This window comes from Psittacula echo (genome assembly GCF_963264785.1).
Source record: "Psittacula echo genome assembly, chromosome: 4".
Classification (NCBI taxonomy): Eukaryota; Metazoa; Chordata; class Aves; order Psittaciformes; family Psittacidae; genus Psittacula; species Psittacula echo.
Window position 1 is genome coordinate 29741754 of NC_137738.1, and position 27963 is coordinate 29769716.

Genomic DNA, 27963 nt, shown 5'->3' on the forward strand with positions numbered 1-27963 from the left:
GAACATCAATGACATCCTTCTCCCAGTTGGCTTCAGCATGAGCTTATAGCCCTGAAACTTCCATCCTTTTAAAAAACCTGTACATTGACACCTGGGAGCCAATACTGAGATGAGGACATACAGATTCCCAGAGGTTCTCTGCTGTGCTTCAAAGACAATGTCGTGCTGGGTTTGCACCATCCTTTTGCAATGTTATTTAAGCTGTTTGAAAGCCTCCTGCACAATATATGCCCTCTTTGATGCAATCTTCCTGCAAGTCTCATAGTGAGTATATTCAGGCTCTTCAAGGTGACTGGCCAACCATCAGCCCATTCAGAAACTCCACGGTGCCTTGTGCTTCCCACCCTAGTGAGCCAGAGGCAGCCAGTCCCACCTAGCCATGCTACCGAGGACCACGCCTGGGTGTCTTCCTTGGTTCCAGTGCCAGGAGAGGTGCTGCCTTGGCACTTTTCTCCTGTGTTTGCAGGCTGTTGGACAGATGAGACTTTCGCCACTGTAGCATATAACCTTATGCTGACTGTTGTTTGGAGCAAATGGCTTTATCTTTTCCCATTCTCTGCTTTGACCCCTTTTTCCAAGGCATAATAATATTTACGTATCTGATTGATAGACCTGCTAAGGCTAGTGATTGAGGGCAAAACTTCTGAGGCAGTGTTCTTCATTAAGTGTCCTGAAATGCTAAAGCTCTGCTGCCAGAACAGTATTTCAGGGAAAATTACATTTACTGTAGTATTTCTGTTAGCCAGGCTTTCACTTGTACCCTTCAAGGCCTGGGAGATCTGTGGACTTCTGGTGTTGAATATCCCTAGTCACCACAACATCACACCCTTCTTCTGGACACAGTGATTTACTTGTTGCTTATTTTCAGACTTAGTGTCTTTTGTTACAGGTAGGAATAAAAGCTCAATCCAGTCTACCTTTTAGTTGCTTTCTCTTTTGTAACCATTTTTCCCATGGTATTTATACTCCACTGCTACAATGAAAACACTGAATAGGGAATGTGTCATTCATCTATATGGACTAAGAGCCAGTAATCTACTTTTTTTTTTTTTCAAGCAATAAGAATGACCAGAGACTCTCTCATTGCTTCCTACCTAAATATGAAACTGAGTTAAGTGGGGTTTTGTTATTGGTGTTTTTCTATGCATGTTATATACCCACAGAAATATTTTCACACAAAGAAAACCCCTTGAAGTCTAGCTGTTTTCCTTAAGGCTTAGAAAGGAAGAAAGACTGATTTAATATTCTTTCTATTCACTGTTTTGTGGCATGTGCCTATGTGCTGCCTACCACAGATTCTCTGCCCCAGAAGAAGGAAAATGGGGAAGACAGAGTTTGAGGAAGAGGTGTGGGGGGACGACACAGACACTTCTGTGTGCTGATAAGCTGTGATATCAATGCTGAACTGAAATAACTGTATATATGCCTACTTGGAATAAACTTAATGAATGGATTAGAGTGTGAACTGCATAATGATGTAAGCACAGAATGAGAAGATATGTTAAAAAGAAAATACAAATGTGATTTTGGGAGAGTCTTTTTTAAGAAAAAAAGAAAAAAGAATTGGCTGTACAACATGTCTTTATTTCCAGCACCAAAAGATCGGACCATTCCAACACCAGACTGGCAATTCAGATCGAAAAGGACGGAGGTATGGCCTGGAAGTTTGGGTGTGTTGCTTGTTTTGCAAAATGTGATTTATTTACACTGTTGAGGCTTTGCTGGGTAAGCTGAAGAGATGCAAAGGATTTAACTGTTGTGTGTACAAGCCAGACCATTTTAAATGCAGTAGAGCACCGGTTTAAGTCATGTGACTTGATAAGTAAAGGTTTTGTTAGAAAGCAGCAGGTTAGTGGTGTCCCTAACTGCTGGCAGGTATCACCTCTTCCTGGGAGAAACCTTTCTGGAGATGGGGCAAAGGGAAATTAGAAAATTTGCACAAGGGGGTAAAAAAAGAAGTAAGAAGGATGGTGGGCTTCTCCTCTGGGTGCCAGTGCAATAAATAAGCTCTGATCTATGGCAGTGTAAAGCACCTTCCTGGGCTGCACCAAGTGGTTCCTGTGAGACTGGGAAGCGAGTGCATTTTTGAGGGAGACAGTGGACATGGACAGTGTGTGTTACCTTAGCTGATGCTCTTCAGCACCTGGTGCGACAGAGCCCTTTCCACTGGAAATCGGTACCAGTGTTTCATGCCAAATCTCCGTTCCAGCAGGAGAAGCCAGGGTTTCATGTATGGGTTTGTTCTGTTTTAGTGTTTTGCAGCTGGTTTTATTTTGCCCCTGAGATATTAGGGGCTTCTATTGTAGAGGTATAAGATTACATTGTAATTATTGCTGTTATGTTTTTATTTACATGCACACACCCTTTTATCTTTATCCATTACATCAAAGCATGAACAAATATGCATCTTTAAGCAGAATTGGGTGTAATTCAGGGTGTCCAAGAAGGCAAGAGAGGTATTAGCAGTTTGAGGCATATATAATGCTCTTTCATTATTTATCATTTCAAGGCAGGGAGTTAAGATGTTTCCCAAGGCCATTCGTCATCTGGTAGCAATAACCTTTAGCACTATTCTATATGCTAATAAGTTGATTATGTTTTACACCCCATATAGCTCAAGCAAAGCATTCCTTTGTGTATGTGCTTAAAAGATTAATTTAATGACTCATTTAGATTTTGACTAAATGCACTCCGGAAGGTGTATAGCTGAGTATGTCTATATGTGCATACACACCTGCATGTACATCCATACCACACTGGATGCATAATGGCCTTGGTGATGAAAAGCAGTGTAGCAATGTGCTCACTCCTCTTTTACTGAGGAGCAGTTTGTAGGGGAAGCTTATAGCCTGTCACCCTCAGGGTTTTTTCTCCATGTTTGATCTGCTTCTAAATATGCACATACATAAATATGCATGTGCACCTGTACATATGTATCCACATGCGTGCTCATGTATGGAAATACACCTACAAGATGTTGGTTTGTATGGGTATATCTATTAACGCACCAGCATTTTAATAGTATTGAAGGTGAGACACTGGTGCATTACAGAAATGAAAAGCAGTTCTTGTGTCAAACATACACTGTGTAAAAGAGTACAAGCACAAGACAACGCCATTATAGATTATGCAGCACTGTGTTAGCATTTGTGAAAGGTTCGTTCACTTTCATGGATTGCCATCATGAAGTGCTACTTTTAATCGAGTTAAATGCCATAAACTTTTAGGAGATGCCACTTCCAGACTGTGATCGGTGAACAACTGGTGCAAGCAATGTGTATTTGGACAGCTACTACTTTTAAAGAAGTGGTAGCAGTTCTAGTTTTCTTCTTTCTTGATATACTCAGTGAACTCTTTTAAAATATGTATCTTCATCTTAAGTACCAATAGATACTTCATGGAAGAGCCTTCGTGGAAAATTCCTGTCCTGGAGGACTAAAAGAAAAAAATCCCACCAAAATTCCTGGAAGCTGTGTGATTGAGTTGTTCAAAAAATCTCAGAAATAACTGTCAGATTTAAGCTTATGTGCTGAAATAATGATGGTTTCTGGGTTCTTAAATTAAGGACAATATGTACACGTAAACTTAGCATCACAGAAACTTTCAGTGGAGCTAAAAAATTCTTGCTGATGTAAAATATGGAGGTGATTTAATTTGGCCTGAAATAAGTGTCAGCACTAATTTGAGATTTTCTTTACGCTATTCTTACTATGAAACAAAAGTTTCATGCCTGGTTCTCTGGAGAGCTGAAAACCACCTGGGAAATACAGATTGTAAAAAGTATGAGGAAGATACCCAGCTAGAGGAAGAAGCTTTATGCAGGAATAAAAAAGAATGTGGGATTTTATACAGAATGGCTTAGTGTATTATAAATTTTATTCTTTACAAATGTGTGCTGCTCTGGTTGCAGGAAATGATGACAATAATCTCAACTCCATTTTTTATGAGCATCTGACAAGATCTCTGCAGGAGTCTCTTTGTGGAGATTTGATTCTGGGCCGCTGGGGAAACTACAGCACAGGAGACTGTTTTATTCTGGCATCGGATTATTTAAATGCCTTTGTGCACTTGATTGAAATTGGAAATGGCCTTGTCACCTTTCAGCTCAGAGGGCTGGAATTTCGAGGTAAGGATCCTTGATGATTTAAATAACAACAAAACCAGCATCAAACCCTGTCTGACCTATTCATCTATCACAACTCTATAGCAGGACTTAGAGTTTAAGGACCTTTCTCTCTCTCATTTTACAGATACTTGTCTATTTGTGTAAAAGCTCTGTACTTCTTTGTATTATGGTCTGAATAACAATGTTTTGAAACCTAGATGTTAAGAAATTTGGAGTCATGTTCTGCAGTATCGTAAGACTTTCAGAAAGAAGGCACACTGAGTTATTTGCTTGGTTCACAGATCTTTTAGGTTATGATTAATTATGTTTTCAGATTATTTCTTTCCCTCCATAATGATGAAAAATTAAGTTATTCTTAAAATTGATCAACCACCCAAAACCTGTCTTTGAAAAAAACCCAAATATCATTAGACTCCTCCCATGGAAAGTCACCTGTGTCAAACCATGCAAGATGCCAGTGCTGAGATGGTCTCTGTCACAGCAAAAAATGAGAGAAGACAAGCAAGTCAATCAGGGTTTCATATTTCTATTATTTAGAAAGTGCTGACTTCAGTTGAAGTGACCTTACTTTGTTCCTGCTCAGTATGTTCCTCTCTTAGGACACTTCTCTTTAAGGAATGACAGTTGCGTCCCTGTCCCCGGTGGTGTGGCTTTTGGGAGGCCAGTTGCTCATAGTGTCATGCTCCTGCCTTTTTGTCTGTTGTTGTCCCTGGAGTAGGAAGAAAAATGAAAGTAAACCCACAAAACTTTTAAACAGCTTTTAAATTTTGGTCATGCTACGCATGTTGGCTTCCTGGGTTTGCTGCTTACATCTGTAACCTTTCAGAGATAACACTTTGCAATTGCAGGTGACAGGAGTTTTGAAATCCCAGAATAAACAGCTTTCCAGTCTCTGGGACTGAGTAACGAATGGGCAGTGTGTAGAGAGGTGTATAATCAAGGCAACTTTTCAACAAGATTAAGTATGAGAAAATAGGATACAGACTGGCTCTTTAAATGCACTGAGGTGTGGGAGGATTAGACTAGGAAATAACATGTGTGGACTCAAATTTTGACTCTGTGACAGGCTCCCTGTAGGATGTTGAACAGGTTGTGGTAAATGCTCGATGTTCACTTTCCTTCTTCTATGGTGGGGATGAAGATAACACTCCTGTGTCTTAAGAAATGTTATGTAGAAAAGAGTAAACTGAAACAGCTTGGTATTGTATCTGAAGAGATGTATTTGGTAAAAAGGCAGATTATAAGAAAAAGCAACTGGAAAGGAAAGAGAAATAATTTCTTTATTAGCCTTGTAATTTCTTGTTTATAATGGTGATGATATATGTGTGGATTTGTGGCTTTCTTCGACTTCAAAGACATCTGTGAAAGTATTATCTTCTTGTGTGCCTACAAGGTGAGCTGTGCTGCTGCTGTGTCAGACAGAAGTGCTGAGGTTAAGTACCGTATAGAGTCCACAGGTACTTAAAGAAAGTAACTTAAAAGCTTATTTTGGATAGATTTGGAATTCACTATTACTTCTTTCAAATCCAGGCCAGACAAATGCAGATTTATATTGTTCTGCAAGAACAGTTAAATACTGTGGCAGTACAAATCTCTTGGTCACAGTACCGCTGGTTTCACAGGCAGTAAATCTCTGAGATAATTGCTTTTTTCTTTTTTTCCTGAGGACAGTTTTAGTCCGCCTGTCACTTCTGGTTCCTCTTCTGTTGCTCACAGCCATAATTCCTAATGGAAACTCTGAAATAAAAAAAATAGTTCATTCATCTCTGCAGATCTGAAAAGTGACTTTCAGGAGGGATTTGTGCATGTTAAAGAAGAGACATACGTTGGACGCTGTTGAAATTTTGTTCGGGTTTGTTGGGATTTGGGGTAAGCAGGAACATTTACGTTTCCATTAACTTGCATTCTAATATTAGAAAATTATTCTTGCTGATCATCCTTTTGTGTTAAGATAAGTTCACGGTAGGATCTGAAACACACAGAAGAAAGAAATCTCATTTTCATGATGAAATTACATTACTTTTGTGAACTTTTTTTTTTCCTTTATGCAGTTGCCACCTACTGCTGGGTCCCTCTTCGTCATCACCATCCCCAGGTAGATCCAGAAAAGTAAATCTTTGAAACAGAGATGAAAAAACATGAGAGGATCCTCAAACCATGTGCTAGCTGGATAAAAAGCCTAGCAGATGGGTTGAGTGAGCTGGAAGTTGAATGGTGAACAACATGTTTTGTTGTTCAAGTGGTATAGTTCTGATGCAAAGTGGTTTGGGAAGATTTGGTCTGACTTTGTGCCAGGATGGCTCATTACCAGGCAAGTGCCAGTTTGCATTTGGATTGGAGAGCAAAGTTCAAAAATTGCAAACAAGGCATCTCTGGATTCCCTTCAATCAAAGTTTAAGTAATTAAATGGATCTGAAAATTGACCTTTCCATGCAGGTTATCTTAATGCTGTTCAGTGTTAGTACTGTAGCTGTTTCACTTTGTGAGTAGATCCAACATGTTTGCTGGCTATACTAGGCTGTCCCAAGGAAGCTGAGGTTGAGCTGAAACTCTTCCTTGGCAGGTTTTCTTTGGTCCTTCCTTTGAGCGGGATCACTGCTTGCAGGAGCAGGAAGTTAGAGTAGGCTGTGCCCAGGCAACCGCAAGAACTAGCTCCTGCACAGACCAGGCACGCTATTCCCCACTGCATATCTTGCAAACAGCTGGTGTGGGGTACAGCTAAATAGAGAAGGGTGTTTTTCTGCATAAGTGGGAAGAGAGTATGCAACTGCCCTGGAAAAACCTGGTAATTTGCAAAGTCAAGAGGGAGTTGTTAAGCACTGTGCTCATTTCCCCTGCTTTGGGCATCTTACATTCTTATTTTTAGCTGTCTGGTCAGACACCATTTTTTGTATAGGACCTTGATTCCTTTTCATTGTGCAGAATGGTTTCCCACAGAGAAGAAAAAAAGGGCTAGGAGGAACTTAAAATCTGTAATTTCTGAGCTTTGACTGCTTGGCTTCAGTTTCAAACAAGTAATTTTAATTGAGGGCCCTAAAAATCTGCTCTTCCTTAAATAGGAAGTCTGTGTTTGCTTTGGAAATGAGTGAATCACAACAGTGTTCTCTGTGCATGTGACTGTGTTCTGTTTGTGAGTAAACCAAAAACAATATTTGCATTGTGGAGCTCTGGATTTTCCTATGGGTGTTTCTCATTTTGGTAGCTGAAAAGCTGTGCTAGCAATACTGCCACAGTAGTGACTGAAGAAGGGGTCATAGAGTCTTCTGAATTTAAGCATACTGGGAGAAGAAGGTACTGCCTCCCCAGTTTGCAGTCCAGCCTAACTGGGAATTGGCATTATAAATAACTGATCCAGATGCCTTTCTAACTGTATGTAATAGAAGTATTTGACTCAGATTTTAAATGAACACCACCACCACTCCCTCCCCCAAAACCCTGCAGGCAGAGCAAAAAGATACAGGCTGACAGAAGGAAGTCAGCAAAGCTGGGATTCCTCTCATCCATCTTTAGTCCTGTTCAATTTAAGCACCTTGCATGAATCAGTTCTTTATTCTCCCTTTCTACAGGCAGAGAGGTGATGAGCCTCCATCGTGTCATTCATCCTGTGTTTCAAGCAGGGGGAGGCTCTATACCTCCAGGCACTGAGACGAGACACGCAACTCAACTCCTCCTTTATTGAAAATTAAGAGAGTGTAGTAATGAGCTCAGATTCAGCAAAAACTTTCAAGTAGCTGCACGTTGGTGTGGGGGAATCAAGCCCTTCAGTAACTTAACTCCACTGTCTGTGTTAGGCCACAGCAGTATGCTAAAAGCAGCCTGCCAGAAGAAATACATGATGTATCATTTAATTTGAAAGGAAGAAAAGGGAAAACCCACAATCAGGGAACAAGCAGAAAGAATGTCAAAATATCTAGTTCCCTGTAGAGCAAGGAAGACTTAAAATATTTTTCTGTCTAGTCTGTGCCTCTATAAGGTGTCTTTTGGAGAATATCCAGTTGGGCATCACGTGTGTGCAGAAACTACATATGAATGGCAATGCTGAAATATTGAGGAGATCTTTTCTATATCATGCCCAGTATTCTTCTCTCAGGTAATTAACTTCTAAATATCTGCTGTGACTTTTTGTTACTGCATGTTGCACATGCAATATTCATGTTTCACTTGGAGCTTCGTTAGATGAATCAAGGAAAGAAGCGCAGAGCAGACACAGATGTGATTGTACATAGTAAAAGCAGCTGTGGCAGCAGGGTTGGATTGCCTGTGGGGCTTCCTCTGTGTTAGCAAACTTATTTCCCACACAAAATGGTATATGAACACAGCCAGTTTAGGGTATATGCTTCAGGCACAGTAATGATGTCTAAGAAATAAGGACAGTTACTCATTTCTGCAGTGTATGTATATGCTGCGTAGTTTTTTACAATAGCAAGTACATTACCAGTGTAAGGAATATTCATTGGTGTTTTATTTTCCTGTCTGAAGGCTCTGTAGCACTAGCAAGAATAATTCTTTATTTAAAAAGTGGTTGCAACTTTACTTTTTTGCTTTTACAAGTGAATTCTTGCTGTTGGGAAATAGAAGTACCCACCTTCATGTCTTTCCTGAAACCACACTTGAGGTATGTTCAGTGTATGCACCAAACCAAAAGGTATTGATAAATTACAAGGAGTTCAAAGAAAAGCTGCTATTTTTAACATATCTCTTTGGAGAGAAGGTTAAAAACCAAAAAGTAGATTGTTCATGGGAAATGGCAAAGGCTGAGAGACACAATACTCAGCAATATTACAAGCAAAACCAGAAAAGGTACAGAGGATTTTCTTTAATCTTGGTGACTTAATTGGGAGAATCATTATGGAACAGGGAAGAGAATAATTTGTTGTATGCAGGAAATCTTTCTAGATGTGTAATGATGCTCCAACAGTAGAAGCCACTTAGGAATTTCAAATAGGCTTAGAACAGTTTCTGTAACACAGAGTAGACTAAATATTTGATATCTTTTTTCACTTTCCTCCCTTCCAAAATGTTATGTGTATATATGGGTACACTGGAGAAGACTTTTGGAAGGAAGGAAAATGTTGTTAGACATACTGCAACCTTTTTATTGAAAAAATATTTTTGCCAGAAATAAAATGTTGCATCTTGCTCTGCACTCCGAAAGAGATGACATGAAAGGTTTTCATGGTATTTGGTAGCTGCAAGTTTAACAATCAACATCCTTAGAGAATGCTTTCTTCCACCTGGGCTTCCATAATGTGCCCCTGTGGACCAAGAAAATGAAGATTTCTGAGGAGAGGGGATGCCTGTTATTAGAGCAACTGATGTGGTTTAAAAAATAGACTATTTTTCAGGCATGCAAGCACCTGAAGGAGCTGAAAACCAAAGCACAGTTTTATAACTAATAGCTTTGATCTTTGAGGAATTGATACTGGTTTTTAAGTTCTGAGATATTTCTTTGAAACAACCTGAAACTATCAAAGCCTGTAAATTATTCTTCTTAATTCCAGTTCCACAAGGAAGGAGCCAAAACTGTTTCTGATTTCTAGATTGTGTCCAGTTCTGGGGTTCATGAGTTTCCATTTGCGAACTCAGTTTGCTCCTTTTTGAAGTGTTTGTTGCTCTGTGTATCTTGTTGTTCTTTGTTGCTTGTTTTAGGAGAGGATGTCCTTTCAATGGCTGTAGTTATGCTTTTCATGCTGCTTCTGGGTGATAATTTACTGATTATTAGGTTGCTAGCCTGCGCAGAGAAGTGTTGGGTGGGAAAGAGCCTTATCCATCAGAATTTGAGACTACTTGGATTTGCAGCAGAACCTGGTGGAGCAGAGTCAGATATTTCCACTGTAATGCATTTATTTCTAAAATACTCATGTGCATGATTTTGCCAGAAAAATGGTGAGCAACCAGGCATTTTTGTGGAGTTGTCAGTGACAAGACCTCTGTACGGTCTACAAAAGGAGTTTACGCTGAGTTTCCGTCCATCATTATGGTTCCCATGTCTGTATCCAGCTCCATCTCTCTGGTTTAACACCTAGTTGAATGCTCAGATCCAAAACTGCTTGTTGGTGTCACAGCATTTTAAGCTTGAAGTGCCCAGTGCAGGACAGTGATTTATAATCTTTTTAACATCTGTGGGGTGGGTCAGTTCATTAGTCCTATGAGCCCTTTCTGTATACATTTGCACCCTACTTGTTGATGATTGTCAGTGATCCTTAGTGCTCAACCTATTGCTACCTCAGCCAAAATAATTAGTTCCCATTCTGGATGTGCTGTTAAACTATAGTGTTTTATGAAAGTTAAAATAGCTTCTAGAAGTATGTTACGTTATGGGGCCCTTCAAAAATAAAAAATGCTTTTCCTTTCACTCACTGAATTTTCAAAATTGAATTCCAAAGCACACTTATGATTTCAGCCTTAAATTATAGAAGGCTGGGTCATTAATTTAGGCTTATTTCATGTATCCTCTTGAAGTGAGATTGCAGTCTATAGTTTCAATTTTCTCATTTCCATTTAGGTCAGCTCATTCTGGCAGAGCGCAAGTCAGTCCTCAAATCCTGATGTGTCAGGAAAATAGAAAAAGCTCCAAGTTCTCACCTTGATTTTCTCCTGAGCTCACATAGATTGACCTTGCTTTGTTCAGCTGGCACATGCTTTTGCGTTGATGGGTTTTTGGCAACCCTCCAGTGTTAGATATCTTACAAATGAGTCGGTCTCTATACTCACAAGGGTCACAGTGAATCACTAAGTTTGAGTGAAGTGGAAGAGCTTGTTTTCTTTCTACTGCAGAAATAAATGTAAAAAAATGTTTTCCCTCAGATTTTAGGATGACTAATTACCAGTGAAAACATTTTCCTATATTTTAATATTTAATGGTGCTACAGTTAATTATATTGCAGAACCGAAGTGCATGTTCTGCTCCCTGCTTTTTGGTTTTGATGAATAATTCTGCCAGAGTTGCTTGAACTTGGTAATTTTTTGAGAAGCAATATAAAAATTGTAATTGAAATCATCAACTTACAACATATGCATAAAAGTTTAGAGTCATCCTTCTGTAAAAGATATATACAAATGCTTAACTTCATTTATTGTGACTTATATCTTTTGGCTCAATGCATAAAGCGGAGCATATGCTCTTAGTGTCTGCAGTACCAGTGTCTAGAATAATGGACCAAAAAGGACTGATGCAGGCACTGGTAAAATGAAATTTCTCAGTAAGATGCAAATCTGTGGCATTGAAATCCAGCCAGTGAGTTATGAATTAAAGTAATGCTCAATTAAATATGAAAGTTACTGGCAGTCTTTCTAGACTGCAAGAATTGGGAGGGAACCAACATGTACTTGAGCATCAAGACTGCGTTTTGTCGTTGCAGACTTGAGTCCTTTTACTAGATGTTACTTGGAAATGCTCATCAGCAGCATGATGACAGGGATAGGGATTTGGTGTTTTGTCAGAGCACTGGCCATGGTTCAGGTTATACCTTTAAACTTAACAGGGATACCCCAGAGGCTGTGCAGTCAAGACACCAAATCCCCAAGGTGGTAGTGCTCAAGTCCATCGAACAACTTTTGTTAAGTTAGTGCCTGTTTGCCAGATGTTGCAGACCACAGCCCTGATTTCATGCTTTGGAATAAATCTGCAAAATGACCACATGAGCTCCTTTGGTTGGTTCCCAAAGCTTTTGTAATAACACAGTCCCAGTTAGAATGCTTGCCACGTTCAACATTGATTGTGCCCACTGCAATATGCTTTTAACTTTAGTTGATTAAAATTACCTAGCAAAGATGAGTTGCAGACATTTTTACCTGTTGAATTATCTGAGAATGCAGATGATTGTTCTGGCATCTTGTCTGTTTGTTATGCATGTGACGACAGCTTCCCTCAAACATTGAGGGTCTCTTAAATTCACCTATTATTTGCTTGCCAGCCTCATTAGGCCCCATATTTTGCAAAATATGTGGCTTAAGAAAACTAGTAATTACAGAATCTGCAGTAATAATATTTGGTATTTATTAATAGAGATAAGACAGAGAGCACATAGAAACAACCAGCATCCCATAGGAATGAAATGCTATATTTCCATACCAAAAGAAGAAAAGATTGATTTAAGACTAGAGTTACGTAGACTGAGCAAAGCCAGCTCTAATTCCCTTAGCTGGAAGGGGTTCAGTGGCAACTGTTTATTAGACTTATGTTTTTCATCACTTATAAACATTTGGCAATACTTAATTTAGAACCTGGGATGAAGTTGTATCTTCTGTTAAATTCGGTTTCGTACCGAGAGACCTTTAAGCTTTCAAAAATAAACATAACAGCAATAGTAACACCACCAGCATGGAACAGTCATTTTCCTCTTTTCGAGCTGCATACAAAGGAATATGCCTTTCCCTGTTTGAGTACGACATATTTTGACTTGACTTCAGCAAAGCAGCCACTGACCCAGAACAGTTGCTGCTTGTTTGCTGTTGAGCAGTAAGCGTTAATTCATGTAGAAATCTGTGAAATACGTAGCAGAAGCAGTCCAGTTCATGTCCAGACCAACTGGGAATCTCAGCTTGATAGGTCATGTTTTGTACTTTGTGGCGATGTTGAAAGTAAAGATGTTTATATTTGAGCGAGTTGAAGGCATTTAATAATTTGTAATATTGTACATCCCTGAAGTCCAAGAAGGAATATGCATCAGTGTGTGAACAGCACTGCATACACAGTATAAATTTTCACTCAGAAAACTGAATGGAGAACACTGGAATATACTGGATCTTTTCACCTCCCATATTTCTTAGGGCTACAATCCTGTATTTTCTCACACATTTCCTTCAGATCTTTCTGTTCTTCTTTTTTTCTTGTATGTTTTTGCTCTATGTGGATACATTTTTGGAAGTGTACAGACAAAAAAGAGAAAGCGATAGCCAATGCTTCAACTTATTTAGTTACATTTTAAAAAGCTTTCTTAGTCCCAGGAAAGGCATATGCTGAGTACTACTTCAATTGATACAAACGTAAAGTCCACAGGTTGTTGACCAGACAGTTGTGATGGGACCAGGATAGACAGTCAAGGGCTGTCATCATGCTCCACAGAAAGCTGCCTTTGGGATGCTGCCTTGCTCCAGGCTTTCTTTCAGGGTGCTGGCAAACTGCAGGGGATTGTTGCTGACACTGTTCTTTCTTGGTCCAACATTCAGATGATGAACATAACCGAATTCTTCTTCCATTTACAGTGACACAACAGAACAGGTCTGTTGGTCCTGGTGGAGGGTTCATAGTTGTTGAACTGCAGCACAATGTCTAGCACCTTCCTCTCCTCTTGAGACCATTTGGAAGCTGATGGAGCCAGGTCTCTTGTGGGGTGATACTGAAACTTTGGCAGAGGTCCCATGTGAGATGTATGTGTAACTTGCATCATAGGAAATGGCCTTGAAAGATGGTTTATGTACAAATTTGGTGGAGAATAACTTCTGCAACAGCCCACAGAGTGGAAATTTCAAAGATCCATACGTCAAGAACATAGAACTCACATATTTAGAGAACAGTGGAGGGGGGGGGGGGTGTGGGTGTCCACCTTGGTTCTGATTTGCAGTGCTCTGCATGGTGTAGAAACCACATTCACAGACTTCAAATCCTGAAGGGCTCAGCTTGGCCATCTAGTGTGCACACCACAGGCTAGAAATGCAGATCTGTTATTGTTTCTGCATCTGCCTCAAGACTTCTTTTTCAGTTAACATCTCTTTTTCAGAAAGATTTGCTCTATTTTGATGTAAAGCCTGTGTACTAGGTTAATTAAAAGGCTGCTCTGTCTTCATGATATACTAACACTAGTGCTATTCATTAGAAATGTTTGATCTGGAGTAGCTTTTACTCCAGTGGGAGAGGGTGGATGTTTTTTTTGGAACCTGCTTTCCAAGATAGTTTGTGAAACCACAGATTTTACAAGTGCTCTGACACACTGCAAAATCTTTGTTTGCATCCTGTACGTTACTTGAAGAAGCAGACTGAGGCTTGGGTCAATTTGCTTAACGTGCCTGATGGAGCAGGATTCTTGAGTGTTGCTTACTGGTGAGATTTTATTAAGGCAGAAGCTGTGCTCTGTAGTTTACCTCAGATAGAACTGAACACCTAGAACATTAGATCAGGCCCTTTTGGCTTTTATAGGTGATAGTAAATAAATAATGTACAGCTCTTTATTTGCTACTGCGCACAGATCAATTAGCACATCTAATATCTTGCCATAACTCTTTCTATTAGATTTTGCTAAATGCATAGAGCCTTCAATTGTACTTTTTCAGCTTGGAAGAAGTCCTTTGTTTCCTCCTCCCCCAATAACTGGCAGCATACTCTCTTTTTCTCACTGCCAAGGGACATATTGCCAGCAGAGAGAAGTGGAAGCTATAACAGAAGGTGATGAAGACAATGAAGGCTGCTGCTGTTGTAAGCCGGGGCACTTGCCTCACTTATTGTCATGTAATGCAGCCTTTAACCTCCGATGGCTGACATGGGAAATAACACGAACCCAGTACATCCTGGAAGGATATAGCATCATTGATAACAACGCTGCGACAATGCTGCAAGTGTTTGATCTGCGGAGAATACTTATCAGATACTATATAAAGGTAAACTCCTTGGCAAAGTGTACTTTATTCCTAGGCAGGTTTGTAAAATAGAAAGAACTCTCTGGCTGTCTACAGAAGAAAAAGCGTTTGAAGTTTTTAGCTTTGTATTTATTCACTTGCGCTACTGGCAGTCAGACTGACTTGATGTTAGGTGAGGATAATTAATTCATATCTCCCTTTGCTACATTTGATTCTGACAGCTATACTTACAGTTAGTACAGAAAATCACAGGCATGTTTAAGCAGAAATCAAGAAAGTGAGTTAACATCCTCTAGAGATTAAGTCAGAGGAAGCATCCTTACGAAGCAAAACTTCACTGATAGTTTGTTATTTCTTCTTGACTTAGCCTTTCCACTGTTTTTCCTGGCAAACCCAGAAAAGAACAAGCATAAAGTTCTTGGGAAACCTTTGAAGAGTTGTTTCTCAAATGTACTTTTATAGTAGTGCAAACCCCCTTCTTAACCTGCTGTTTTACATATATACCACAACACATCTTGTTTTATTCCATTGATTAAACAGTAATTCATTTACATCACTTCTATATTTGTGCCGTTATTAAGATCACAATGATCATACAGACATTATTTGTCAAAATAATTGAACCTTAAAATATAGCAGGAGATCTTCATCCTTTACCAAATAGTTTCCAGTCCAGCAAAAGAAGACGTTGCTGAGCTTCATTGTATTCTGAATCAACAAGAGCCAAATGCTGCCACCTATCCCACTGGTACTGCCACAAAGCCAGTCACTAAAGCTCCCAACCATCCCTGACATCTCCTTCCTACTTACATCTCTGCAGTTGTAAAAATCCTGTCAAACTTTGAGAGACCTGTTGTAAATAAATTAATCGCCTTTTTTTGCAAGTGAGCCAATGCAGTAAAACCAAGATTGTTGCCTCACGAAGCTGCTTTGATCATGGAGTCAACTACTTCGTAAAATGCAGACTGGGATTTCATAAATAATTTTACAGGCAGTAGGGCCTGGTAACCAACCTGCTCGTTTAATTAACTAATTAGAAACAAAACTGCATGTGAGGATGAGTTTTTTGTTTCAGAAGTGGGGTTTGTGGCTATAAATTAAATTGGTTTTAAGCAATGTATCTGAAATAAAAAAATAAAATAAAAAAAAAAAAAAAAAACAACAAACCACCAAACTTCTTTAAACTATCATGAATATATTGCTACAATTGTTTCATTCTACTTCAAAAAGTAACCTGGACATAAATGGGTGCAAGCTGATATATGACTTAGCTTTTGATGTTGAATGAGACTGAAAAAAAATCCCAGTCTAAGCTCCTGTTTAAACTCAGCAGCTTGTTAGTTTTAATCAATGAAGAATTGTGCATTGTAGACTGGAACTTTTTCAGTGCATTTAAGTCAATTAATTTGTAGAGGACTTGTAAGGTTCATCACATGGGAAGTGAAACTTAACTGAAAGGTAGCTTAGGGCTTCTGGTTCTGGATATAGCTGAGAAGCAGCTGACATAGGTAGGATCACTTAGACAAACTTTTGTCACATTGATAGAGGTGTGGTTCATTGATCTGGTTTTGGGGAAAAGGGAGGTGGGTTAAACAAGCTCCACACTACTGAGGTATGCTGGGGCTCCATCTCCACTGTATGCAGATGTTGCTATGTCCATCACCTACACTGAAGATGTGAAAATCAAACCTCTTCTGTTTTGATTTAGTTGAACGAGTGCTATAACACTGCATTGACATGTCTTCATTCTCAGAAAGGAGTCAGTCTTTTAATCTACTTCTCATTTTAGGGAAAGATCAACACAAGATAATAAATAATAACCTGTTAGCAGCTTTGATATCAGCCTGGGCTGGAGGTCCCTTCAGTAAAGGGAGAGCACGCTCAGGAGATCCCTTCTTTAGAATGGCTCTTCCCAAAAGACTGCTATATGGAGATTTTCCCCTCCTGTTCTTCAAGTTATTGGTTTCTTCCATAAAGAGCTTTGATAAGATTTGGTAAAATCCTTAGCACAGCCTCAGAGGGTGAGAAGATCTTACTATGTATCGGATCAGCTTTCATCCTGTTTATTTAGTACTTACCTACAGATAAACAATATCAGAAAGAAAGGTGAGAATTCATTCCTTCTCCAGCTCTTTCTTATGAGGGAATCTTGAGCTATAAAGACCCTGCACAATTCCACTGTGGACATTGTAGAGCCCCAACACATTCCTTTTAATGGCATAGGAAACTAATTTTAAGAAGAACCCTAGTTAATGCAGAATTCAGGTCACATAAATCACAAACTCAGAAAACACTTGGGCTAGAGTTTCTGCAGCAACTGCATTTCCATTGCACTCAGCATTTGGAGTGCTTCCAGTTTATTCCTTGTGGCTTACAATATTGTAAATATTTACCACATTATTTCTGAATTGCTGTATAGCTGAGGATGTACTTGTGCACAAAACATACCTAGGAAGAGCTACTAACAGCAGAATTTAATTAGGTGGCAGAAGTTCCTCCTCTTTTTATGTCTGTAAGTTTGATTTTTTCCCATCTGAACCTGCTTCTCTGTAAACACAGGTGAGACTAATAAATAAAGCAAATTCTTATCTTGAAGATCAACAATGAAAATGTATGGTTTTGTTTCAGTTCTTCTGTCTTTCAAGAATAATTATCATATTGGTCTTTTAAACAATGAGTTGCACTGAGTGTCTTATTCCTAAGATGTATTTATTTCATTTGCAGTTTCATTGACAGCCCAGAAAGGCCCATCTTTCTTCTTATAAAAGGATTTTATTCTCCGCAAATAAAGTGGGTCAGCTCCTGTAGCCATTCTGCATGTATTTTGAAATAATATCCTGCCCAGCTACTGTGAGATTGTTCCCTTGTGCCTCTTCCATCTTTTTTCAATATATTCTTATTTAAACATCTTTTAGTATTCGTGAAGTCTGCATTTGCTGAGTGCTGTGTTTCCAGCTCTCATTGTTTCTGCATGAATCTTTAAAAAAGTGATTTGTTCTCCACAAGTCCAAAAGTTAAAGGTCCATCCTCAGTCTGTATCTGTCTGACTTGTCTATTCCCTCTGGAGTTTAATTTTTCTCTTGCTTGTGTATTTTTCTGCAATTTGAATGATAAACTGTGCAGGGCATCTGGGAGTTTTTGAAGGGCTGGGAGTGCTTCTGCCCTTTTTAATCCATCAGATTTTCATTTTATACATTTACTTGCTTAATAATATTTCAATTGCATGGGCAAAGTAGAACTACATCTTCAGTCATGTTTACTTGCTGCTCGTTTTCTTTGGAATCCAATTCTAAATGAATATATTAATATTATAATATAATCATAAAACATTATAATGGGACTTTCCAGCTGATGCCACTTCCCTTTTCAGTACTGTATCTTCTCCTAAATTTCATATTCTTTTGAAAATATGCTTTAAATTTGGTTCAGATAGATTATTATTTCTATTTTTTAATTTTATTATTAATTTGATGGCTCCAGACACAGCAGTTAAAGGAACCTAAATGTAGAAACTCAGGCATACCTTTGAGATACAGGTGTTGCTGCTTTCAAATATTTCTGCCTTTGGTAAAAGAGCTCCTGCAGAATGCTGCTTCTCTTTCAGTACTTTAAAAGCAAATTCAGTTACATCACGTATGGGCTTCTGAACCTGACATACAAGAAAAATCCATTATTCTGTACCGGCCTTATCGTGATATATCTAGATACAAAAAGAAAATAGCAATTAAAACAGGTTTTCAGACTCATGTTGTCAGATCCCACCCTTGTGGTTAAATCATGGTTTGTGCAACTGTTTCTGTTAAAGAATTAGGAAAGCTTCATCCCCAGAAAACAAAAAGTTAATGGAGGAAAGAGAGAGTAGTGTTTTGAGCATGTAGCCAGCTACTACCGTGTTTTCAAAATATGCCTAAGCTTTATCGATATCACCTTCTTGGTGATAGACTATAGAACCCCACTAATATTCAGTAATTTACACCTTTGAATCCTGGAACTCTGTATTCTTATCATAGCGTATTGTTTGTACTTGTTTTTCTTTAAGGCAGAAAAGTATTAAAAGTGCAGCTTCTTTTTCTGTTGTCTGCTATTTAGATATCGATTATTATCAGCTTTCTAACTTGAAGAGTTTTGTGAAGCAATGATGCCAAGTAGTAAAAAATTAGAAAAATACGTACTATTATAGGTAGTTAATGTGGTCCTCTTTGATTTGCCTTCTTCTGTGCAAAATTTATCTGTTTTAATCAGAAGTAGAGTGTCTAATGCTTGTGCATTTTGTCAACAGAGTATAATATACTTTACAGCAAGTTCTCCCAAAATCCTTGACTGGATAAAAGACGAATCCATCCAAAAGATATTGCAGCCTTATGCAAAGTGGCATTATATTGAACGTGACCTTGCAATGTTTAACATTAACATAGATGAAGATTATGTTCCTTGTCTCCAAGGAATAACAAGAGCTAGTTTCTGCAGTGTTTATCTGGACTGGATTCAGTTCTGTGCAAGAAAAAGGGTGGAGGTAAGCTTGCATATATTTATCTTTTTGTAGCCACAGTTTTAATTCCTGGGATAAGAGTTAAATGATGCATAGTTACTCTTCTGCTTGCTCAGGATTAATACAATAAAATTTATTTCATTTAAGCTGTCAAATTTTACGTAAAGGGAAAATGCATATTTAGTGGAATGGAAATATGTATTATGGAGACTACACTCATGCAAAATTTAAGAAGCATTAGTGTTTGAATACAGAACCAACTCCTTATTGTGCACACTTCCAACACTGTTCATTTCATCAGCTCTAGAATGTGCAGATATAACACGTGCTTGCAGAAGTGCTGCCAGAGCAAGCTCCATTCAGGGAATGTCATTAGTCATTCGGTGTTACCTGTGTTGGGTCCCTTTGTACACTTTCCAAAAATTTGCCTACATTTGGGTATATTTGGTCTTCGGATGGTAGGGAAGTGCATAAGAAGCTCACTGGTAGTAGAAGTCACCTCTTGGAGCTCGTAATTCAAGTATGAACGATGCTACAAAAATGCATGAAATGATCTCACAGCTCTAGAAGGTCAAGGGCAGGTTTTCAGCTACATGTTCAAATGCTTTGAGCCACTAAGATTACTGATGGTCAGCAATCATTTGTTGGAAATGCATTCCTGCATTTCCATGGAATACTCAAAATAGCCCAGAAGGAGAATGCAGTTTCAAACAAGCATGTTCCCTTGATTTAACTTTCTGATTATTGCTGATGATGGCAAAAAATGAGAAGCGTATCTTTCCTGGCCACTATGCACTCTTATTTGTACATTTTTCATTCAGGATCACAGAGTGCACATCCCATTTGCTACTACTGACCTTAGCTGGCATAAAACTGCTGAACCTTAATGTTTCTTCTCCACTTTGGTTCCTTCTCATGTCTTTAACCCTAAATACCATTCCACCAGTTCCTCTGCATATCATTGCATTGATACTGGTTTTATTGAATTGTCCTCTGAGCTTTCCTCATCATCTTCTCCTACTGGGAATGTTTAGTCTCTTTTCCATCTCCATGTCTCAGCTCCCAAGTTCTGACACTCGAAGAACTGCATGGTGCAGGGACAGCTACTATTAAATGATGCTTTTTCACTCGTTATGTGGCTGAGACATTGAGTAATATATTTAGGGATACCAAATAGATTTAAAGTTTATCAGTTAAAAGAGGAAAGGAATGCCTGAATTAGTGTACACACACACATGTTTATGTATTTTTTGCATCTTTTTCTTTTACCTCTGTTCTTGTAATTCGCTGACTATATAAGAGTATAGTGCATGTTGGAGATAAGATGTAAAAAAAACTTTACTGTACACATAGAAAAATCAAATGACGCATGAAAATCAATGTATTTTAAAAAGGAGCATCATTCTCCATTACAATTGGCTTCAGTTTTAGAGTCAAAGAAAGCTACAAGAGATAAGTCATTGCAGGGGCTGAAATAATAGTCTGTATCCTCCTGAAGATTCATATTCATGAAGGATTATTTCAGTTTTTTCCTCCTGCTTGATAGTTTTCTTTGCAAAAAAAATCAATAAAGAAACTCTTCTGAGCTAGGAAATGAAAATGAAATGTTTTAACTGCTTGTTAAAATGTGAGGTCAGTGTCATCAATGGTATACATTTTAGACATAGTTATTCACTAAAGGTGTGTCCCTTTAAACCTTTCCAAATAGATTGTTATTCTGGAATGTAAGGTGGGTTTTCATAGGCACTATGTCCCATGAAAAGGGGTTTGGCTGCCTCAGGTTGCAGCATCTCTCAGCGATAGCAAATCTGCTCTGATTTAGAATGTCAGATCTGGGAAAAAGAAACAAACAAAGCCATAAAAAACCCCCACCACCACCAAAGCTCCCCTCTCTTGGGATCTCTCCACCTGAGATTGAAATGTTCTGTTTCTAGCCAAGGGACAAAATAAGCTTGAATTTTGCAGAAAGCCTTTGGTGGCAGTGATCTTACTTCTTGCTCTGTTTAATTAGAAAAGAATTGCAAAGAATGTTTTTGTGTGTAAGTCCAGCTACGTGCAAATTTTGTGAATGTTGCCATTTATACTATTGCAGTGCTTATAAAGATGGTATTTGCATTTAGAATAACATGATGTTATTAAAACTTTGTAGCATCTGGACAGCGATGAAGATTCTCCTCTAGTGACACTTTCCTTTGCCTTATGTATACTGGGTCGAAGAGCTTTGGGAACTGCAGCTCACAATATGGCTATCAGGTAATTTTTAAGATTCCTTACCATAAAACAAAGACCTGTTTGTCTTTTTTCACTTAATGTGGTATCTTAGCAGGAGATTAGATAGTGAAGTCTCTTTCCTCTATAGAAGAGAAGCCTTTTTCCCCTTTCTTCTATAAAATAATTTGTTTTCTGCCATTCCTGGACATCTTTTACTTTGGTAGCTGACTGAATAATTAATACAGGTCTTTATTTCATAGGGCAAAGCAGAATTTTGCATTGAAAGAATAGATACCAATGGTTATTGCTTATGTTCACTCATGCTGGCCTGGCTAGGCATTCCAAGTGCTGGCTCCCTCCAGAAGAGGAAGAAACTGCTAAGTCATCTGACTGAAATCTAGTTACCTAAATAATAATATATCCATAAGGGTACTGTATTTCTTCTATTTTGCCGCTTCATTCTAGTGACTGAGGAAGGGAGGACCTTGCATCTTTTGAGACTACAGCTTTGTCTATTCTCAGTCTACCTCACTCATTCATTCATTCATTCATCCAAAACACTTCCTGGAAAGTTTAGTTTCATTAAAACATGCCTGATTAAGATTGCTTCTGAACACATTCTTCATCTTACATCTCCATTAAGGATTCTTCCATTTTTGCTAGCAGTTCTGAGTCGTTTGGATACCATTATACAAATTACAAGGTACCATTTACACTGTTCTATAGATAAGGCATTTTATTAATGAAATAATCTTTATGTTAACAAAATCAAACTTCTTACCTAATTTTAGATTTTTATTAGATGTATTTGAACTCCCTGTGTTCACAGGAGTTTAGTAACAGTAGAGAGTTTGAGTAAATACATTTTCTAGGTGACCTTGCTGCATTGGCACAAAACTGTGAGGAAAGGCAGCTAGCCCTCTATCAACGTGCTCCTTAGAGAGGATTTGTTTTACTAACAAGCAAGCAAAGACTGCATGTGTGATTTTGAATGCATTCTGTGTTCCAAGATAAAACAGTCCTTTTAATTATTCATTTCAGCTTTGTTATCTATTTAGATGTTTGTAATATTTAGGTTTATGTCTTCCTTTTTCAGTCAGTGATGCAAGATGTTTGTGACCCACAGCTTATTTCTTGGTGTGCTGCTTCTTTCTGCTTTCTAAAGTGGCTTTGTCATCTCTTTTCTACAAGTTGCACATTCCCTTCCTGTAGTAGTTTTCTTCTAGGTTGAGCTTCCTCTCCCTTCATTTCTATGCAGTCAAATTAGTGTGATATTCAGTAAGCCATTGATATTTCTAAAATTGACCTATTTTTTTAGATGATCCAAATTGATGTGCATTTATGATTTATTTTTCTTTTGAGAAAAGATTAAAGTGCTTTTTGGTCTGAAGCTGCAATAGGTACGTCACAGCCATCTTAGAAACACTTCTAAAAATATCACACAGGCTTCCTAAAATTGTCATTATGTTGCACGTACTTTCCACCGGATCTTAAAATCTTCATTACAGTGTTTTGGCACTAATACAGATACAATAGCAATGTCACCTATTTGCATTGGCTTACATGGTTAGTAGGTAATGCAAAGAGATAATATTATCAGAGGCTTTCTAAAGCTTAATATGGAAAGTATGAATGTTGGAGATAATAATTTGCAAAGTCTTCTGTAAAGATTTAATACTAATTGCAGGAGTTGGCTATAGTATGACTTTTTAAAACCTGGGAAATTACCAATGAACTAAATCAGTTCCTCTCTTTTGATGAGTGGACACTCCATACTTAAAAATACTTTCCTTGGTGAGAAAAGGTCTGTAGAAAGGAAAAGAAAAAGTGGTAGCCATATGCAGTGCACAGCTCTATCCCTGTTTTTCCGAATCTATTCTGTGTAATCCTGTATCTTTAATGAAAGTCCTGGCTTTCTTTTTATTAAGTGAGTGCTCCAGGGCAATATTGAATCATTGTATTTTTAAAATGTATTTTGTGACATAAAAGGGATTAAGTGGAAGCTTCTGTCAGTATCTTTTTCAGTGCTACTTCACAAAAGCTTTCCCTAGAAAAGTTTCACTGTGGAAAAACTGTGTCACTTACCCACCTGGTTAAATTACCTCTAATACACCTCAACTGTCAGAAAGATTTGGAGGACAAAAAGGAATCCAAGTAGCACAGCTCAAGTTATAAATTGCTGCAGCTGCAAAACATGACTTCAGCTTGGTGAGATAACTAAGGAGCATACCCCTACCCCCTGATATAAAGACCTTGATCAACAGAAATCCCCCAAATACACTCACTTCAGCAGAGGGGGCAGCTCTTACTGTACTTACTGTGTTTACTGCTTCATAGAAATCTGCATAACTTATTTAAACGCAAAGCAGCAGTAAGTCAGTGAGACTCCAATTGGTGTGCAAATATACAGCATGCCGGGGGAAGAGGATTTTTTCCGACATGTACAATGTACAGTGCTGCTGAGGCCAGAAAGAGATGTTCCTGAGGATCAGCTTTAGGCACTGAAGGCAGGTCTCTCTCCCCTCTCTCAGATGAAGATACAGCAGGTCTTACAGAGGGTAATATAGAGCATTATTGCTGATCCTCACCCCCCAGCTCTTGGGCTGTTGCAGATCTGCATTCAGTCAGATGGGAGGAGTATCTCTCATTCAGTCAGATGGGGAGGAGTATGCTTCACAGTCATTTTCCTTGAAAAGGTACTATGATATTTTGGGGACCTTTTGGAGCCTACTTGTGCTGAAGAGTGTTTTAGTTTTCTTCAGAGATGGTGTCAGAGCAGGCAGTTCCACAGCCAGCTGTGTGCATGGGGGGGATGTACTGCGTTGGGAGCTGGCCCCCTTTGTAAGAGATCAGGGCTCCTGGCACACGCTCTGTCACACCCGAATGCTGGACTACAAAAAATTACATTACTTGGATTACTCTGGTAGGCACTGAGAAGTGACCTTGAACTTCAGGAATATGAATTCTGGCTGTGAAGCATCTTGTGTACATCACTGCTAGAGGTTTTGTGATGAGTTTGAGATGTAATGGCCAGATAGGCATTGTATTCTTCTCATGCTTATTTCTATGAAGTGTTTTAGATATGTCCAATGTAAGGAAACCTACCAGGAAGCTGTGCTCTGCAGTCTATGTTTTGTTCTTGCTGGTAACTATACAAGTTGTAGGGAACTTCCTCTGGACTAAGTCTAGCACTTGCTGTATCTGAAGGAGTAACACTCATCCAACTGCTGCACAGAAATAATAATGCAAAGGTAATGTTACTCTACAGAATTGAGATTCAGGTTTACATTGTGTATGTAAACTACCAATTTGCACTCATTTACACATGATTTTGTCTAATCTATTAATCAGTAAATGTCACTGTGTAAACCAAGATTTTAAATGCACTTATATAATGTATGTAAATAATTATTCAGTGTCCCCGTTCATGTAAATGTCAGTAGAAACCCAACATTAACACTAGATTACACAATAAATGCATTCATTAAGAAGGCAGAACATTGCTATGCAAATCACTTGCTCTTTTAAAGTACCATTAGGAGGCATCCTGCACAAAATGCAGTTTGAAGAATGAGATGACATTACCATTCATTTATTCAAATGTGAGTGATATGTTTAGGTGATATTAGTGATATTTAGATATTTAGTGATATGTTTAGGTGATATTAGATTTAGTGATATTTTTAAAAAAAACACTTAAAACTTCCTATTCAGCCACTAGACCTGCTGGTAAATAAACGTTTACATGTATACGTTTCACAGTATCACAGTATCACAGTATGTTAGAGATTGGAAGGGACCTCAAAAGATCATCTAGTCCAATCCCCCTGCCAGAGCAGGAACACCTAGATAAGGTTACACAGGAATGTGTCCAGGCGGGTTTTGAATGTCTCCAGAGAAGGAGACTCCACAACCTCCCTGGGCAGCCTGTTCCAGTGTTCCGTCACCCTCACTGAGAAGAAGTTTCTTCTCAAGTTTAAGTGGAACCTCTTGTGTTCCAGTTTATACCCATTACCCCTTGTCCTATCATTGTTTGCCACCGAGAAGAGCCTGGCTCCATCCTCATGACACTCCCCCTTTATATATTTATATACACTAATAAGGTCCCCCCGCAGTCTCCTCTTCTCCAAACTATAGAGACCCAGCTCCCTCAGCCTTTCCTCATAAGGGAGATGCTCCACTCCCTTAATCATCTTTGTCGCCCTGCGCTGGACTCTCTCCAGCAGGTCCCTGTCCTTCTTGAACTGAGGGGCCCAGAACTGGACACAATATTCCAGATGCGGTCTCACCAGGGCAGAGTAGAGGGGAAGGAGGACCTCTCTCGACCTACTGACCACCCCCCTTCTAATACACCCCAGGATGCCATTGGCCTTCTTGGCCACAAGGGCACAGTGTTGGCTCATGGTCATCCTGCCGTCCACTAGGACCCCCAGGTCCCTCTCCCCTACACTACTCTCTAACAGGTCGTTCCCCAACCTATACTGGAACCTGGGGTTGTTCCTGCCCAGATGCAGGACTCTACACTTTCCCTTGTTATATTTCATCACTGGCGGAAGTCATTGCTAGACCACTCTCCATCATCTTTACCAAGTCTTGGGAAACGGGAGAGGTGCCTGAGGACTGGAGGAAAGCAAATGTCACTCCAGTCTTCAAAAAGGGCAAGAAGGAGGACCCGGGTAACTATAGACCGGTCAGCCTCACCTCCATCCCTGGGAAAGTGATGGAACACCTTATCCTTGATGCCATCTTAAGGCATGTCAAGGATAAGAGGGTTATGAGGGGCAGTCAACATGGCTTTACCAAGGGGAAGTCATGCTTGACCAACCTCATAGCCTTTTATGAGGAAATAACACGGTGGATGGATGATGGCAGAGCGGTGGATGTGGTCTACCTTGACTTCAGCAAAGCATTTGACACAGTCTCCCACAGCATCCTCATAGCTAAACTGAGGAAGTGTGGCCTGGATGATCAGGTAGTGAGGTGGACTGCAAACTGGCTGAAGGAGAGAAGCCAGAGAGTTGTAGTCTATGGGGCGGAGTCCAGTTGGAGGCCTGTATCTAGTGGAGTGCCTCAAGGGTCAGTATTGGGACCAGTATTATTTAATAAATAAATGTACATATTTCAAGTCTGGAAAAATATAAAAATCCCTCAAGCATCTCTCATCAGATACTTCCAACACTAAAAAAACTAAAAAACCACTAAAAAGCCTGGATGCTCACGTCCCCTGAGCTCCCTTTGGGCGTTATCACTCAGAGTGAACAGAGGGTTACTCCAAGGAATGCCTCTGCCTGGAGGAGCCATTGTTCATGCTGAAGCCCAGGGAAGCAGCTGGCCCTGCTTGTTCTTTCCCTCCTGGGCACCACGTTGCACTGCCCAGCATCTGAGGGGAAAGAGGTGGAAGGCTACCACTGAAAATACTTAATTCAGATAAGCTGCAACATTCAGGTCATTACCAGCTCACAGGCATTCATGTTTCTTCATTCCTTAAATAAATCTACAGTTAACACTGAGAAAGGTCTATAAACTGCAGACAAAGGATGGGTTCTGATGTGCAAAATACACACAGGTATATTCACCAGCTCATTAGTTTTCATCCATGCTGTTTTCAGGCTTGCAGCAAATGCTTTTAGTTTCAGCTGTTGGACCAATGTAAGGGGTGCAGTAAGAGGGAGTATTTGTTTTGGCTCTGTTGCCTTCCCTCTGGTATTTGTGGTGCTATTTAATCCCCTTCTTTCTGTACATTTGAGAGGCCGACAGTTCCCACACACCTACTAGTCTTGTTTTAAAATAGCTCACAGTTGTGGCAGCAGCTTTTCGGGTGTTTAGCTGAGAGGGTTAGAAATGTTGCCAGAAATAGTAGTTTTGTCTCTTCCTGATTAACGTCATTCCTCTGGCATGCAAATTTACCTTAACTAGTTTCTAAAATATTTTGAATGAGCCTGTAACTACAGCAGATTACTAATTGAGGTATGGTAAAACTGGGCCGAGAATGCAGCCAACAACCTTGAGTAAGGACTGAGATCAAAGCTGTTGGCTTTACAGCTTCCTTATAATCTCATTAGAGTCTTCAGGAGACAGCATAACAATGGGAAGAATAGCAATGGCTGTATTTATGTGGATTAAGGGCTGCGTGTTACAGAAGTAATGGCTTGAGATAGTGTCACACTATAGGCAGAATGTACCCAAAGGCCTCATTACAGTTGGCGGGAGAATAAAAGATGTCCATAGTTTTGTGAATACAGCAATCTCCTCCAGACCTCTCTGCTGGAAAATACGATATAGAAAATAATTGACTCTCAGCCTCTCACAACTACTGTCACCACTGCTTTGCTCCTTGTAGCAGTCGTATTTGTTCTTAAAAATGCTCGTTAGAGAATTCATTATGCAGAGGGATGAGAAATGGATAAAGTCTTCCCTAACTAAGCACAGTGAGAACTGTATGTGCTTCTCTCCTCTCTGCTGATGCTCAGCTGCAGTTTGCATAGCTGTCCTAGTCCTGGCTTTGCTTTCAGTAGGTACTGCTGCTCACTACTGCTGTTCACAGCAGCCTGTTTAGCATGTG

The 27963-nt window shown here is 39.3% G+C and overlaps 1 protein-coding gene across 1 annotated transcript in view; it reads left to right on the plus strand.

Annotated features, from left to right (window-relative positions):
• The window catches only part of PCNX2 (pecanex 2), a gene marked incomplete at its 5' end in the record, with an annotated part of 150298 nt that overhangs the window by 109352 nt on the left and 12983 nt on the right, over nt 1-27963 (plus strand). The window contains 5 exons of the mRNA XM_080615762.1: nt 1593-1651; nt 3911-4126; nt 14469-14722; nt 18981-19214; nt 21340-21443. Of these exons, the coding sequence (XP_080471888.1) occupies nt 1593-1651; nt 3911-4126; nt 14469-14722; nt 18981-19214; nt 21340-21443 (867 nt within the window). The remainder of the gene's footprint in view (nt 1-1592; nt 1652-3910; nt 4127-14468; nt 14723-18980; nt 19215-21339; nt 21444-27963) is intronic.